Below are 17,898 nucleotides of genomic sequence, written 5' to 3' on the forward strand. Positions count from 1 at the left end.
TAGGGGAGATGCTCCAGTGCTCTTAGCAACTTTGTGGCCTCCTCTGGACTTGCTCCACCAGTTCCATGTCCTTCTTATGTCGAAAGCACCAGAACTGCACACAGTATTCCAGGTGTGTCTCATGAGAGTAGAGGGAGAGAATCACCTCTTTCGACCTGCTGCCCACATTCCTCTGGATGCAGCCCAGAATTCGATTGGCTTTCTGGGCTCCTAGTGCACGCTGCAGTTCATTCTGAGTTTCTTGTCCATTGTCACTCCCAAGTCTTTCTCCTCATTGCTGCTCCCAATTCCTTCCCCACCCAACCTGTAGCTGTGCCTGGGATTACCATGGCCCAGATGTAGAACCTTGCCCTTCGCTTTGCTGAACTCCATGAGGTTTGCATCGTTCCACCTCTCAAGCCTGTCAGACAAGCAAACGATACCACATCCACCAGAGGATTCAAACCCCCATCACATCACAGCCTTACAAGGGCTCAAGGGCTTGGCATGCTGGCAACAAAACACTTCTTTTCAATCTCTATTTTTCTTTTGGGGGTGCCCAGGCTACTTGCAGCCACGTGCTGGGGTCACAGCACTCCACAAGCTGAGCAAAGGGCCCTGTGCAGGGCCTGGAGCTCTGGAGTGAGGCTGGCAGAGGTGCTGCAGGCAGTGGGGATGATTCAGAGGGACCTTTGCCAGCTGCTGAGTCAGTGCTGTGTTACTGACTTTGCATGATGTCTGGGTGTTCCTTTTGTTATTTCCCCCTCCAAAAGAAATGTGGAGCCGAGATTCCAAATGCTTGTGGTTATTAATGGTTCCCAAGAAGTTTTTCTTTTTAAAGAACATATTACCCTGCCTCCTCTAACTGCTCAGCAAACCCAACATTCCTGAAGAATTAATGCTTTGCTATTAGTTGCATGTGGGATTCAGCGTCTCTGTTTCCTGTTGCACAGCATCCTGGTGCTTCTTCAGGGCAGACTGACCCGCAGAGGGTCCTGCCTTTCATTCCTAGGTGAACAGATCCCTTCAGCCCCTTGCTCACACCCCTCTAACCATTGAACACCTCTCCCTTGGTTGTGGGGATGGGACCCTTTTGCACAACTAAGATTATTCCACAGTTATTTTGGTAGAATCCACAAGCCACAACTGCAGAGACCACAGGGCCTGAGTCATCACTGTCTCGTGCCACGGCTGCATTCACATCCTGACTTTGGGATGATCAGGATGAACGACAGTCCTTTCTCTCTAGATGAAGAAGGGACAGGTAAGGGTGTTGTGGCAGCCAGTACGTCTCTGCCCAGAAATTACAGCCAAGGTGGCCCCAACTCTTGCAGAACAGGCAGTTCCCCCACACACACCTCTGCCCAGACTGACAGTCTTCTTGAAGAGACCTTGTATGAGGCAACAACTGGGAAAACCAATTAATCACCTTATCCTTCCCCGTGTGCCAGACACCAGATGACGTTCCCAGCCCAGGCAAAGCACCAGGCTGGGATATCACTGACCTCATCACGAGCGTCTGCCCAGCGGAGTGAGGACGGCGCCAGGTAATTATTCAAGCACAGAACATTTATCAGCACTTGTTCTGAAACATGCTTGACTGGCCATAGAAGTGCTGCATTAATTTCTCAACATGTCATCCCCATTCCGGTCTTTTCTCCTCTTTCACCCAAGGAAGTATGGTAGAGAGATCTCCAAGTGAGTCACAGGAGCTGTCGAGCTTGGCCAGCTCCAGCCAAGCCATAACCTTTCCCTCACCAAGTGCTGACTTTGTTTCCAGCAGTCAAATAGAATAAGGCCAGACAGAGCCTCAAAATGTTCTCCTTTCCCTCAATTCAGGACCTCAGTTGTTCTCAGACAGGATGGAAAAATCCTGCCATCTCTTCCCTCAGCCCTTCACAGCCTGAACCCATTTCTTTGCTATGATTCACAAACTGAGAAGGATTTTCCACTCCAGTTCAATAATAAGCTCTTTACATCCCAGGGGCTTGAAGCTTGGTCACCTCATGACACTTGCAGTGCAAGAAGGTGGCAGAGGTCAGGATTTTGGAGGGCATGGAGCAGCCACCCAGATTCTCCCCTTTCAAGTAAGTGGTGTTTGAAGGGAAATTCACAATTGCTGAATTTCTCCTCTTGGAAATACGCCTGAACTAACTCTCCACAAAACACAGAAGTCTGCCCAAAGGCTGAATCACTGGAGCTTCTTCTGTCTATTCAGGGATTTAACAGACCTTACCCAAGGACAAAGATTCCATCAGGGATGAGTGACTGGAACCTGTGCTCATCCCCCTGCCCAGGCAGCACCTTCACCTCTCCCAGAGGTGGGAACCTTGGAACAAAACACCCCACTCAGCGACTCCCCACGCAAAGCACGAGGAGAGAAATCACCACTCAGCTCTGAGATGGGACAGGCAGGAAATGCAAACCACTAAGCACCCATTCCTCACTGCTTGGGACTCAGGGAGACCCAACCATTCCACTCGAGGTGTTACTTGCAGCACATCCGCAGACACCAGTGCTGGGGATTGTGTTCCTCAAGTCAGCCTCAGTATTTCCATTGTAAACCCTTCTTTCACTATTTTAAGAAGTCAGCTGTAAAAATTTGCTCTAGGCTGGAACTTGGCAACCAAAGACTCTGTCTGGGAGAAACTTATTTTACATGTACAACCTCTCTCTCCTATACACAATTTGGGTTGGAACACCAAATCCTCCTAAAAGTCGGCCAGTTTCAAGATCCTGTTTGCATTCTTGCATTTGCAAAAAAAAAAAAAAAGAACAGCTAGCAGATAATTAGTGGGGCCTGACTGCTTTTAGCATTACAAAACCTGTGTATGCTTTTACCACGGCCAAGACATACACCCCGAGAGGGGTTATTGTGTGTGGAATGCAGTAGTTAAGTTTATAAAGGAAACTTTTTGCACGTTTTAAGTGCAGGCTATGAGAAACAAAAAAAACACCCAACCCCAAACAAAACCATAAAAATAGAGGAGAGTTCGTTTAAAAAAGTAAGTCCTGAAGCCATCTCTGTGCTTGTATTTGCTGAAACAGGGCACTTCTCTGGAGATCTGGATATCAGATACAAACCAAATTAAAAAACAGTGTTAAGAAATAGTTAATGTGAGGCATGTTTTTAAAGCACCTGGGGTTTTTATGGAAGGTGACCTGAGAAAAAACAAAGGTGTGGAATACAGCCCCAACCCCCAACCTGGCCATTAAAATTTTAGCCAGCAATTTGAAGGAACAAAGGTAGGTTTCTCTTTTATCCCCCTTTTAAAAAATAATCTAATATTAAGCGCCAACTTTAACCACAAACATTTAAGGGGCATCCACCATCACAGAGCACTCAAGTGTACGCTGAGATTTATGCTAAAATTGCGATGACCAGGAATGCAGCAGTGCTTGGCTGAGACTGAGCTGCCACACTCTACTAAGCTCCACAGAAATCCTTGCAGGTTGTGATCTGCTAGCGCTCAAGGTGACTGGGAATCGCCAGCATGAAGAGCCTGAACTTACCTGAGGTCCTCTTTCTCCTTTCACTCCTGGATGTCCCAGTAAAAATGGAAATGGAGTGGGTCCGAGCGGGTCAAAGATCTGATAACCATCCGTGGCTGCTGGAGTTGTGAGGTTGAAGCCCTGTGCCCTGGCTCTGGAGAAGGGACGGGCAGACCCCAGGGGCGGCTTGGTGTACACCAGAGGGATGACACTAGGATCCACTCTCCGGGTGGGGAATGGCACGTGCTTCTTTGGAATGGGCCCATTGCCTGGATTCTGTGGGGTTGGCTTTAGGGTGACAAGGTGGACATTGCTGGTTGTGTTATCAGCCATCCTCCTCATTGGCTTTACAGTGCTGGCTGCTTCGGAGGGCTCAAGGGATGGTTTTTGGTTGATCTTCTTTTTGGTCTCTTGCTTGTACTCCTTGCTGCTGGCCATGACTGGGCTCTGGCTTGTCGGCGGTGCCTTTTTGGCACCAGGCAGGGGATTTCTCTCCGTGCGTGTGCTGGGAGTGGGCCGAGGCACCCTGAGGGCTGTCGCTGTCCCCCGAGGGAGCGAGCGGGTGGGTGGCTGTGTTTCAGTACTCGATGGAACGGAAGATGCCACTGTGACCTTTGTGGCTTTGGTTGTCAGTCTCGGTGGTGACGGTGAGGTTGACATCAACGTGACGGCCGTCATGCCTGAACCTCGAGTCTTGAGGGGTGCTGTGACCCTGCCAAGCTCCAAGGATGGGGCAGCAGTGGTCAGGTTTTTCAGACCCTGCAGCGAGGGCTGGGGGGTGCTGGGGGAGGCACTGGGATCCCTGGGCAGGAGGGGGACGAGAGGTGGGAGGTGCGGCCGGTAGGTGTCTGCTTGCCTGCACTGTTTTTTCAGGTATTTACAGTAATGATGAGCTGCCTTGGCGGAAGGATAAATATCAAACTGGCAGATGGCTCCTTCAAACTGCACCGAGTGCTGGCTTATCTTCCCAAAGAGGAAAGATCCGTGTGGATCCAATGCCTCGTCCTTCTTAAAATGCAAATCCGCGTGTACTCGGCGCTTCCCACATGAAGTATATAAAGTGACTGTCTGGCCACGAATGTCAATGGCCACATTGTGCCACTGGCCATCGTGGACATTGTAATCAAAATATACAGAGCGTTTGTGGCCCACATACACTATGATCTTCCCAGGCACAAACTGGACCCCCAGCTGCAGTTTTTTCTTTTTGCTCTTGACAGCAAAGAGAAAAGCATTGTTTATGCGGTGGGAGCAGAGGCTCAGCACCAGGAGCAGGTCAGTGCTGGAGCCTGTGGGGAGGATGGTGCTGACTGGCGCTTCGACACGCGCTCGCTGAGTGAAGATGACCCCTGATTTGAAAGGAATGACTCCTTGAGGAACCGTACGTGATGAGGACCATCCACTCGATGGCCTTTTCCCTGACAGGCCCAGTCTTTGAAGAACATCCACATCTGAAAGGGAAGCACAAGGAATATGTGAGGTGGTGGGCAACCCAAGGGCTGGATGGGTTTGGAGAGGGGTCAAACCAGTCCATGTATAAAGGCAACAGGATGCAGGAAACCCCAACCACCCTCTCACATATAGGCATTCAAATAACCAGAATGAATCAGAGAATTTCAGGGGCTGGAATGGACCTTACAGGTCACCTAGTCCCAAACCATCCTGCCATGGGCAGGGACACCTCCCCAGTAGACCATGTTGCTCAAGGCCTCATCCAGCCCGGCCTTGAACACCGACATGGTTGGGGCAGCCACTACCTCCCTGGGCAACTTGTGCCAGTGTCTCACCACCCTCATCATTACTGAGAATGGAGAGCTCACAGCTCCTCTGTACGTTGTGTGAGGAGCAAGTGCATGTTCAACTTGGTTACTAGCAATTGCCAAAATGCATCAGCTCTATGGTGTATCTGGCTAGTTTTCCTGTCTCACCAGGGACCAGCTCCAGATGTTCTGGAGGGAGCTGACCTCACTGCAAGGAAATTTCCCACTGAGCACCAATAGGCCACTTCTCTGGGATTTAATTCTGAGTGCTGACCACACAGCTGGAAAGGAATTTGAACAACAGACTGAGCTGGGATTGCAAAATTTTATATGCCCAGAAGGCAAGTAACAGAGCTTCCAAAGGGAAAAAAACCCTTTGTATCTGTCTTTCTCCAAGCTACTGAGAAGCAGCTTTTGATCTTTGGAGAGTTTAGGGAAGCAAAGGTGCCTCCCAGCATGAAAAAATTGCACCTAAATTTCACTGAACTGCTTAAGGTTCTCAACAGCAGTACTTTTTTTCCCAGCAGATCATCTTACAACCTTAAATTATTTTAATAGGTTAGAGCAACCAGACTTGGTTTATGAAGAGCTGAGAAATTAGTTATGGCTGCCACAGAGCAGTGGAGGGAAGACTTGCTCTCCAGTAGCTGACACCTAGGAACCAGGTGCCTCGTTCAAGACAGGATGAGAGAGTTTGTTGTCCAGAGGCACCTTCTTCCACCAACTCCAGGAGAAGCTTGCAATGGATAGACAAGCAGAATCCTCTGGTTTCTAGCCCTGAGGTCTGTCTATCAGGAGTCACACACAATTCTGAGTCCAAGGCAGACTCACAGGCAACAGCAACACAAACTGGGGCCAGCTGGCAGCAGCCTCAACTGAACTACTTAACTGGGGAAGATGTCGAAGTCTACGTGAGAAAAGCTGCAAAGGTAAATGTGTCCAGACCTGAAAAAGATGTTCAATGTGCCCCAAAGCTTGTTCTCTTACTCCAGCTCAATCCTTTGGTCTAATAAAAGATGTTACCTACACGGTATAGAGAGATGATCCGGACAAGGGGACGGAGTGCACCCTTAGGCAGTTTGCGTAGGACACCGAGTTGGGTGGGAGCGTTGATCTGCAGGAAGGCTCTGCAGAGGGATCTGCCCAAGCTGGATCAATGATTTGAAACCAGTGGTGTGAGGTTCAGCAAGGCCAAGTGCTGGGTCCTGCACCTGAGTCACAAAACCCCCTGGATGTGTTAAAAAATGTGTAGATGTGGCACCTGGGGACAGGTTTAGGGGTGGATGTGGCAGTGTTGGATTCACAGTGGGACGTGATGATCTTAAAGGTCTTTTCCAACCTAAAAGACCCTATGACAAAGGTAAAGCTATCATGACTACCATGACACTGCCACTGTGGAAAATGAGTTAGGACAACTGCATTCCCTTCCCTCTTCCTTGCCCAAATGCAATCCCCATTACTCCTTGACCAACTAACTCTTGCATTTAGGTGCTCTTTGAGGAAGTCCCTCTGGGCTGTATAACCCAAATGCCAATGTCACAAGGTAAGAATTTAACCACTGGAACTGTGGTGCTGCCAATCATGGTTAACACAATGGGATTGCAGCTTTCCTGGATTCTCTAAAGGGGCCTTAGAATTTGGTTTCTTTCACCCTTAACTATTAAATGTTCAGCACAACACGCAATATTTGGAGAACTGGCACTTCTAAGAGAACCTTGGTGCTGGACAGGAGGGTTGTAGACTCAAGCAGCCTGAGGCCTGTAATGTTTCTGGCCAGGAAGGGAGGAGAATGATGAGAAAACCTCTGTTCCTTGACTTTGGCAAACACCTTGGCCATTTTTGTACGTAAGAATGAGTCAATCAATATTTACTTTGTCTGAGTTCAGCTTTATTCCCACCTTTCTTTTTTTAAGGCAGTTTGACTCATTTTCTAGCAGACACTACCCTGGAGAAGATATGTCAGATGTGGAAGAGGATGGAAATTTTCCTGCTCTGTGCAGAGGGGATAATTTACTGCATAGCATGGGCAAGTCGGAAAGACAGTACTCCTCCCATACTATGAAATCCTTGGTTCCCCACTGGTTTTCTACCATATTGCCCAATGGGGCTGTCCCTCAGCAGAGCCTTCCCCTCTCTGCACTGAATAGAGGAATCACAGCAGTGTCTTCATACTGGATGATCTCCAGAGCCCATGAAACGGCAAAGGCCAAAGCCCAGCTTTAGTGAAGTCAAGTGGGACCCTTGCCACAGACTTCAAAGGCATCAGGATGTAGCCCTAAGGAAATAAATTTACCACTTAAACTAGGAGCTAGACTCCAGCTTCCAATTTCTACATGTATTTTTAGGTTCTGTCCAAGAGACAGACAGTGGTTGTCTCTGCTAGAGAAGCTGTACACTCCAGGAGTTATTTATTTGGTAGCTGCTCTGCATAGACCTAAGGATGTTTCCCTGCTCAGAGGATGCCACTGCTGTTTGCAATCCCAGTCCAACTGCCTCGCTAGCAACAGCATCCAGCAGAGCTTAAGGAAAAAAAGGCACAACCCAAACACTCCTTTCCCTCAGAACTAAGGTGGAGCCAAATTCTAGATGCCTACGCAAAAGCTGATTAAAAGAGACCTCATGCAGGACACATGTGGACTTTCCAGCACCAGGTCCAGGCAGAGAGCTCAGGACTCCTGTGCACCCAACAGCCTGTCTGCCCCTCCATCCCATGCTGACTGCCCTGGGCTGGGGGGGCACATCTCCTGGGACGACGGGATGTCATCAACTAACGTAAAATGTAAGGTAATTTTGACTTCCTTAAGCAGCTCCAAGTTTAGCAGAGCATTTTTTCCCCTCCAAATTTTTTCCTCTGTGGATTTTTCCATCAAAACACATTATTTAAAAAGCCATTCACTTAGAGCTGCCTAGTCCCAGGTGCCACAAAGCTAGTAGCAACATTCCTGTAGCAACATTTGAGCAACTGGGAGAAACTTTTCTAGCAGACTCTGAAGTGAGATGCACAGAGATTGCTGAACGACCACATGCTCATCTCTGAAAGAGGGGATACTTTACTGTTCTCCTTCCCATCTCTTTATTTCCCTCCCTCTTTCCCCACACAAAAAGCTTTATAAGAAAAAGCTGAAAGGCAGGAGAAAAATAACTTGCAGCTTCCCAGGTTCCAAGAGTTGAGATGTGATGCCCACAGCTAAAACTGGGTTGGATAAATTCTGCATTTCCAAAAGTTACTGCCCAGACCCTTAGTCAGTGCACAGCAGATGAACTCACTAACCTCATGATCTTTTGGATTTGTAACACTTTGGAAAGATCATTCTCTGAATTTCCTGGTTTTTCAGTGTGCAGAAAGACCCTTAAGCCTTAGAGTAATAACTACACTGTTTTCAGAATCCCACAGTGTTGGCTTAATTTCATCTTCACGCTGATCTATGAACAAGCTCTTACTACTTTAGTAAATCTCATATTTGAAAACCTTGAGTGATAAATACAGGCTCAAGTCACCAACATTTCCTCACAGCCTTCTTGCCAAAACTTCCTTGGGAGTTTATGTTTTCTGGTACCCAGAAGAGAATCTTCTCTCTGATTGAGTGGAAAACAAGCAAGATTTCCTGACTTCTTTTATCACAGAGGAAGTGTCTCAGAGGGGAGTTATCTACTACACCAAGGTAAATGCAGAAAGGGCAAAGTAAAAGGGTTTCCTTTAGACTGATGGTAACAAAAGACATGGCACCATCCCATAATTATCATGGGAGTAAAATGATGGATAGAGATGAATCCAAACAGCACATTAAAATCTACTTGAAAAGAGAGATGCCAAGACACAGTATTTGTTCTGCCTCTTTATGAGCTGACATAAAACTTGCTCTGAAAACTGCTTGACTAAGTAATTCAGCCAGATGTTCACCTTTTCTGCATGGAGGCAGAATTTGGAAAATATTACATTTTTTGAAAATTGCTGATGGCAGGGATCTATTCTCCCCCTGTAAAAAGTGCTCCGTGGGCTGGCTGACAGCTGAGCATTGACCAACTTTCTATTTTCCCTTCATGTTTTGGAGACTGAGAGGAGAGCCCTGGAGCCTGCAGGTCCACTTAGTGCTGTCTACTGATTGCAGGGGAAGCTCTCCAGTTCCAGCATATACCCATGTAGAGCTTCCAGGGGGAAGAGGTGTTGCTATTTTAAGAGGAGAAGGTTCCTTTACAAACAGATATTGCAGAGATGCTCAGTTCCCACTATCAACTGTATGAGATTAATTACATTTTTTTGTTGTTGTTGACTCTAAAGCTTTCCCTCTCCTCTTAGGACCTCACTGCTTATTGGACCCAAACCTTTTGTCCTGTCGCCAGCAGCACTGGGAAGGTGATGCCTGGAGAAGAGGTGTAAGGACATGATGAAGGTGTATGATCACTCCTCTATAGAACATTCCTTTACAGCAAAGGGATTGAACCAGATATAGTTCTGTTATCAACCAACTCTGTGGGAATTTTCTTCCTCGAGTTTGCTTTTACTTCTAGAACTCATTTCTGTGTGCATGACATCCTGTGTGCTGGCAGGGGCATGCCTGGGGTGCATTCAAGTCAAGGAAAAATCCATCTGCCAGAGATGCTTAATTCCATCATGCCCCAGCCTCAAGGGGCACTTCAGAAAAGCAGTTAAGCCCTGGCAAGTGCAGGTGGATGCCAGCGACATTTTAGACACAAAGTACCTCATTCCCACCAGTCACACAGACAGACAGGCACTTGGAAAATCCTGTGGGGCACATAATCACCTGTAAAACCTGTAAAATCACCTGGTTCTTTTACCAGCTGTTAACTGCATCATCCATATCATCAGCACTGTGACAATCAAAAATAAGTGTATCTAGTTCTGTGCACTGAGCTCAGGCATTGTTAAATGATGGCCTTACATTGATACCAAAGCACTTGGCTCTGACTTTGGCTGAAACAGGAAAGAAAAAGAAAAAAAGTTTAATTTACCTTCAGAATTTCCCTGTGTGAATCCCAGGAACCAGGTAAAACACAATACAATCCAGAGAAAGCAGAATCCCCTAAAATTGGAAGAGAAGAAGAAAAATCAGTTTCTGCAACATTAGTGACAAAAATAGTTTCCTCCATCAAAGGTCTTCTCCTCAATCCCAAGTCCATTAGGTCCAGAGCAGTGACCGCATGTCTCTGGGAAGAGACTGAAATCTCATTTTGCTGCTTTAGCCATCTCAAGCCCACTGCATTCAGTGGAAGGTTTTCCCAATGGTATTAGTGGCTGTTGATCCAGCCCTGAAACAAGGAGCAGCCCACTGTTTGGAGATGCAGGGTAACCACAGTGCTGGGCCAGCCATCCCTTCAGAACTGCTTCTCTTTGGCACTTGCCCCATCTAGGACACACCATCAGAAATGCAGGAGGATGGAGAAATAGTTAATAAGTGGAAGGTCATAAAGACACGCCAGAACAGCACGTGCAGGTCTGTGAGACACGGGGAGGAAATGGGCTGACCTGCAGTGCCATGTCACCTGCATCTCAGCAAACAGATCCCGAGTCCTGACGCTTTACTACATGCTTGAAAGGATTCTAAACAACACCTTACTACATGCTTGAAAGGATTCTAAACATGCAAAATCCTACATGGACCTACACCTCCTTTTACACCCAGATGCAAAGTGCTCCTAGCCACTCAGTATCCTGCACTGAGGCACTAAGTGACCTTCTCAGGAGCTTGGCATGGCAGGGAAGCTCAGAGTGCAAGAGCCACAGACTCCCAAGCCCTGTGCTCTCACAGACCCTTTCACGCCTGGAGGGAATTGGACAAACCTCTGTTAGCTCAGCTTTAAGCCTTCAAGTGCCATTGAAAACAGCAGCAGAGGGGAAAAACTTTTACCAGCAAGGTAGCTAAAGCCTCCCCCTTCCTCCATCAGCTTCCTTGATTTGTAGCCAACTAACGAACATAGGAAACTGCTCGGTTAGGCTCACTAAAAGGTGTCAGTGGAAAGTTTGAAGATTGAATTCCCTCATCTTCTAGAGATGATATTTAACAGCTTCATCAGCAAAGGCTGCTGGAGAAACAGACAAATGTAAACTACAGCAAGTCCTCAGCCAGAAGACAGCAGTGTGGGACATCCACAGGGTGTTCATCACCTCAGCCAACACTGGGCTCTGCAAAGCCAGGCCAAAGTGCAACCTGCTCCTCTCTCCAGGTCTGACAGGCAAATCATACTTCAAACAGGATTAGAGACCACTCTTCTCCTGCCATCAAGCCTCAGCTTAAGCACAAGAAAGCATCCTCAGAGACAATGTATGACCCTGGGCCAGGTCCTCACACAGTGCAGGAGACCCTTTCCCACAGCTAGAACAAAACCACAGTGATTTACATGAGTGGGGAAACCTGGCCTTAAATGTAAAAATCCATCCAGGAATCCAGCCACTAACTAATATTTTAAGGCTTTACAGGATAAAATACTGGAGCAGCTCTGCATCGACTGGGAACCAAACGAGATGAGGCAATCCACATCCTTCTGCGCTGTTTCCATCACCCTGACACTGGACTGCACACTTAGGAGCTCTGGGGCAGCTTTAGTTTATGAAGGAACACCACCTTGGAACAGCCAAATCCCAGTATGCTTCACCATGTCCCACAGCCAGCCATGTGCTAACCAGGCAACTCTCACCATGCTGAAGAGATCTCCACTTGGGGAGACTTGGATGTTTTCTGCCCACTTCATCCCAAGGGACACAGCTGTCAGGCTGAAGACACTGCTGAGTCCAAGGAGAGCTGCTGTCCCAGTCCTTCCAGGGGATGTAGGGAAGAAAGCAGAATAGAATGATTCTTCATGGCTACATCTAGCAGTGTTTTCATGACTTCAAAGAGGCTCAAATCCACTTTGCAAGAAAACCTGAATTTCTGTGCTCACCTCCAAAGGAATGAGAAAGTTTGAAGATGGACACAATTCTATGTGTGCACAGAGCAAAGACCTCACTGAGTATCATCAGCTCAGCTTGCCTACCTGATAAGAGCACAGGAAGATGAGTGGAAAGAGAGTGACTACCATGACAAGAACACCAAGGGCAGCAGCAGTCCCAGGTACTAAGAACCTGTGCTCTGGTGAGGATCAGATTTGTACAGCTCTGTACAACCACTGCTGCACACAACACAAACTGAAGTCCAGATATTTTTTTTTTTGGAGGGGTACCTTCACAACCCAAACTTGCTTCCAAAATCCCTGTTGATCAACACAATGAGAAGAACAAGTCTTAGGGGGAAAATCCAGCACGTAATTTCATTCCAGTGACACTGACGGGGCTATAAAGGAGATGAATGCTCAGCGTGGGATCCAGCTGGCCCCAGCCCTGCTCCTGAACCCCTCAGACAGCCAATCCTCTAAGGTTTGAGAGTGGGGCCAAAACACTGAAGAAAAACACTTTGGCAAAATTTACCAACTTAATGGAAAAAGCAAAGGCAGCTTCCAAATGGCAGCCTGTGAGTGATGGGGCTGTTAATTATCCCAGGATTTTTAATGCAGGCTCTTTCTCCGATGCAGCTCAGCAGTGACAGGACTGCATAAGCAGCTTCAGCAGTGAAAGTCAAGGAAGATTTTTCTCCTTATATGGAGCTACCAAACCCACCTTGCCTTTATCTTGTCTTCTTCCCACAAGCAGTGATTTCCACTGAGAGGTACAACTAAAGGTGTTTATTTCTTTTACTCCACGGAATCTACGAACACCAGAATGAGGATCCTGGGGCTGTGTAGCCTGGAGAAGAGAAGGCTTCAGAATGAACTTACAGCACCTTCCAGTGCCTGAAGGGGCTCCAAGAGAGATGGAGAAAGACTTTGGACAAGAGCATGAACTGACAGAACAAAGAGGAATGGCTTTAAGCTGACTGAGGGTAGGTTTAGAATAGATATTAGGGAGAAATTCTTTAATGTGAGGGTGGTGAGGCACTGGCACAGGTTGGCCAGAGAAGCTCATGGAAGTGTTCAAGGCCAGCTTGGTCAGGGCTTGGAGCAACCTGTTTCAGTGGAAGGTGTCCCTACCTGTGGCAGGGGTTGGAACAAGATGAACTTTAGGGTCCTTCCAACCCAAACCATTCTGTGATTCCACTGCTACAGTCACTGGGTAAAGAAGTGCTCCACAGCACATATGATGCAAGCTCATATGAACCCTAAGAGTTTTCCAGAGCAGACAAACTCCTTTTGTAGCCAACTGAAGCTACTGACTGCAGCTTAATTTTGCTTCACTACTTTTGGCAAACTTCAAACTTCCACGGGAACTAACCTGTGCCAAAAAAGTGCAAGGTAAAATACAACAGAGAGGGATAGAGAAACACACAGACTGGTAATAACCCTAATGGATTCTCACCTGACAACCACTGGAATAAAACACTACACTGAACTAGAGTTACACAACTTCCTTCAGGGTAGACTTGGTCAGAAACGATACTCAAAAAAGTGCAAATTTGACAAAGCTGAAGCAACCTGTAAAATAACTGTGATCAGCTAATTCTCCACTATTTCTGGAATGAGTTGGAACAATTTCAGCTTTTTTAAATCAAAAGGTTTGCCCTGCTTAAAAGAAGAAGTTCAAATAATTTTGACATCTTGTTTGCTTAGGTGATGGGTCAAAGTTGAGGGAAATGTTACAAGGGCCCAGAGCAGCATTTAACTTTTTACTTTGTTTTCTCCCTCATTTATACTGGGGAAATGGCTTTGAAATTGCAAACATTATTGCAGAGTGGAAAAACAATTCCCCTCGACTTTCCTCCATTCAGGTGTATTTGTTTTTCCTGTCCAAAAGATCACAAAGCCAGCTGGATGCTGAAAATTGCTTTTCAAGAAGAGCGAATCTACATTTCTAGCTGCAGATCAGACAGTGTGTCCTCAAGGAGAAAATATCTGTGTGGCTTAAGATCCTTTGCACGTGATTGACTGGAGGTGATATTTTATAAGACTCCCAAGAAGTTTTGATAGACAACAGGAAACAAATCACAACCTACATACTGAGACTTTAAATTGCACCGTGGTATTGATTTCACTCCTAGCTTTTTGGGATAGAAATCTTATTTTGTACCATTATCATCCTCTGTGGATTAGACTTCTCTCTTTTAGGGGTTTCTGGATATGATGCTATCCCTCATCCTCAATTTCTGGCAAGAGCAATGGAAAACATGCAACTCTAGATGTCCCTGTATTGACCCTGCTTAGTCCTTTGCTGGACCTTCTCCGGAGTATAAACCAGTTATTGATTTACACCTCCAGCCACAGGTTTTGTCTGGTGTACACAGGCACTGCTGCAAAAAACAGCATGTTAAGAGCAGAATGTGTGAAATGACTGAAATGGTATTTGCTTTTAACCCTCATACAGCACTTACATTTCTAAGAAAAAGGATTGAGCAGGCAAGCAGGTATGACCCAGACGGATACTTCCAAGGTCATTTAAAAATACTGAGTGATCTCAAAAGCATCAATATTAAGTGGGGAAGAATGAAATCCCCATCCCTGGAAGTGTTCAAGGCCAGGCTGGACAGGGCTTGGAGCAACCTGGTCTAGTAGAAGGTGTCCCTGCCCATTGGCAGAGGGGTTGGATTAGAAGATGTTTAAGGTCTCTTCCAGCCCAGCCCAGTAGAGATCTATCTCAGGGCTTTGGCCACTGTGGCCCAGAAAAAAAAAAAAGCTGCTGCTTCCTTCAGAGGAGGCTCGTGGCAGCCAAACAAGGAGGAAGGACTCATGTTCAGAGGGGAGGGAGCTCAGCTCCCAGCAGCAGGTCTCAAGTACTAGAAAGCAGCTTTGCTTTCCTAAAAGCACATCACCCAGGCACAAGGAAGGTCTGGATGTATACAGGTCTGATATCTGCTCCTCTGGTACCTATAGCTTCTCTTAGGTCTTCTCCAGGAGGGACATGCAGGCCTGCAGTACACAGAAGGTGGAGATGAACCATCAGCATGACCAGTGTGACCTCCTGCAGACACCTCACACCTGATTCTCTCAAGGGTTTATGCTGGTATGTGCAGACAGAGGGCTGAAGGGTTCCAAAGTGCTGGTCCTCGTCCTCCTAATTGAAACTAGACCTTGTGCAATGATTGCACAAAGTAGCCCCAGAGTGAGCACCTCCTCTGAGCTCCTGCTGGTGACAACCCACTTCCTCACCTGACAGAGGCCAGACTGACACGGCTGTGATGACTCGAATATCCTCCCAGACAGCTCCCAGCAACTCTCTACAGCAGGGGATCATTCCTGGCAACCCATTCCTTGGTCTCCCCTTTGCTCACCACCTCTGTCTGTCTGGGATGTTGACTTGGCTGCTGTGTGAAGTGACAACACTCAGTGCTGGCCCTTGCCTTTGTGTTCTTCAGTAACTGGAGCCCTGGACAAACAGAAGTGCTAAGCGTGATCTGTCATCTAACTCCTTTTTTGTCCTTCCAACAAACGCCTTTGCATTCCTTCATTTTGTCAATGGGGTTTGGCAAAGCTGTATAGAATCCCCCATTGTTTCCATTTGCACTTCAGTAAAGCCTCCATCATTTCTACTTATGCCCTCAACAAATTGGCAAAGAAAGGGAAGGGAAAAAAACCCTGCAAGCTCTGTGTCTGTCTCTGGTCACAGAATTCCAACAACCCTCTCACCACCCGACCTGGGCAACCCTTGGCCGAAAATGTAACCTCCCATGAACAGTGTAAGGACAGATTTTAATCTCTCAAGTCATTGCAAAATTGGGATTAAGCTGGAGCTTTGTGCACCCAGCACACACACATTTCCAGCCTAATGCTGAATTTGTCCCAGCAGTGCTGTGATTTTTCCCCCGATCACCTGCCTGGCTTGCGTGCAATGCTCTTTTCCTCTTAAAATGGGATCCATGCCCCCATCCAGCCCTTTTAGGCCTTCCCAGGGGCTGATTCACCTTGGTGGTGCCAGGTGGGTGCTGTTCCAACGTGCATGCAGATTTCTCATCCAGCACACAGATGTGCCAAGCAGCCCCAGAATAGCATTATGCCAACACCCCAAGGCTGTGACAGCAAGCAGGGACCCACCAGAGGCCTCCAGGAGCATCAAATCTACTCCATGGCAGCATGTGGCTTTGGGGATGGAGAGGGCCAAGGTAGCACAACCACAGTGGAACAGAACTGGGGCTACAGTCTGGACATGTGCTTGATGCATAGCTGAGTGCAAACCCATCTGCTGTGCTTTAGAGAGCCTGTGCTCACCAAAAACACGCATCAGCAGAAATGACCAAGAGGGGCATGTTAAGCTTGCAGAGCCTGTAAAACTTTGTGTTCTTCTGGTTTTACAAGCTTTGGCAGATTGAGCCAGGACAAGGCTTCAGCACACTCTGCAACGGCTGCTCCTTCCCCGGTGAGCCAGCGCTCCCACTCCCATCCACCATCTCCTGCGTATTTGGCAGCTTCTCAGCCACCAGTGCCACTCCAGAGGATGGTGCAGGAGTGCTAGGACAAGCAGGACTCACTGCCACATGGGAATACAGCCAAACATCCCCATCACAAGTGCCTTTGGACAGCACAGCCCTCACCTGCCCTGAGGAAGAGCCAGAGGCACAAGGGTGGCCTGGCCAGCCCAGGCACAAACCAGCAATGGGCTCAGAGGACTCTCTAGACCAACAGCCTGCATGGAACCATCCGGCTGTGGGATGCACAGAGCTCAGCCAAGCACATCAAAACCCAGCACCAAAATTCCCTTCGGGAGAAGATGCGAAGGGCAGCAAGCGACCTCTGCTGAGGAGGGACCGGAGCAGCACAGGCTGGAGGAGACCCTGGAACAGAAGACACTGATCCTATCTGGAGTCACCAGGACAGACCACAGCCAGATTTCCCACAGCACTGCCACACTCAGAGCCCGAGCAGCTGTGCTGGGATGGCCTGGCACACGCAGAGGCAGACACAGACCCCTGGCAGGCACACAGCCACGCTGCCTCTCCTGGGTCCCTGCAGCCTGGACCTGTCCTCAGCTGGCTCTGGTTTGCCCTGGACTCCAGAGCATCTCCCTGTCCCCATCTGCAGCGTGGTCGCGGTCAGCTCCTCGGCAGGCAGAGCAGCTGGAGCTCTGGCAGCGGCTGTGCCTCTGCCAAGAGTCTCCCCAGCACCGGGGCCGTCCCCTCGCTGTGACACGCTGCTCCTGGGCTTTCAAAGAACCTTTATCTGCCTCTTCCCCTCTCGGCTTCTCCCCTTCTGACCCCAGCCACCCTCGCACGGTGCCCCGGGCAGCTCACCCAGACCGTGCCCAGCGTTACAGAGGTGTAACTGGGAGATGCTGCACTCGGAGCATCCTCAGACAACAGCACAGCCACGTCTGTGCGAAAAAAAGAAAAAACCCCAACGACCAGCCCAAGCCTAAAGCACTGAAATCCAGTCCTTGCGAGTATATAAACACACAGAAAACTTGTCAAGGAGAGCGGCCGCAGCCCTGGGAAGGGGTCTGGGCTCTGCGGGAACTGCACACACAGGCTGAGCCTCCAAAGGGAACTGCACATTCGTTCGCTCCCAGCTCTGCCCAAGGGGAGGGAGAGCGCTGACCCCGGGCTTGGGGTGTCCCCCCAAATCCCCTCGCCCCGTTTCCCCTCCTTCCCCCATCTGCCAGCCCCGCCGAGCAGAGGGATCTGTACACAACTTTTTCAAACTGCCAGGCAGAGAATCCCAGCCTTTCCAAGGGAGTGTCGGTAAATCCTCAGTACAT

At 48.2% G+C, this 17,898-nt stretch overlaps 1 protein-coding gene across 1 annotated transcript in view; it reads right to left on the reverse strand.

Moving 5' to 3' along the window:
* The window catches only part of COL27A1 (collagen, type XXVII, alpha 1), a gene marked incomplete at its 5' end in the record, with an annotated part of 139,000 nt that extends 128,727 nt beyond the window's left edge, over positions 1 to 10,273 (reverse strand). Inside the window, 2 exons of the mRNA XM_009077373.1 lie at positions 3,493 to 4,922; positions 10,203 to 10,273. Of these exons, the coding sequence (XP_009075621.1) occupies positions 3,493 to 4,922; positions 10,203 to 10,273 (1,501 nt within the window). The remainder of the gene's footprint in view (positions 1 to 3,492; positions 4,923 to 10,202) is intronic.
* Positions 10,274 to 17,898: the final 7,625 nt, after the last annotated feature.

Source organism: Acanthisitta chloris, unplaced genomic scaffold (assembly GCF_000695815.1).
Source record: "Acanthisitta chloris isolate BGI_N310 unplaced genomic scaffold, ASM69581v1 scaffold3966, whole genome shotgun sequence".
Lineage (NCBI taxonomy): Eukaryota > Metazoa > Chordata > Aves > Passeriformes > Acanthisittidae > Acanthisitta > Acanthisitta chloris.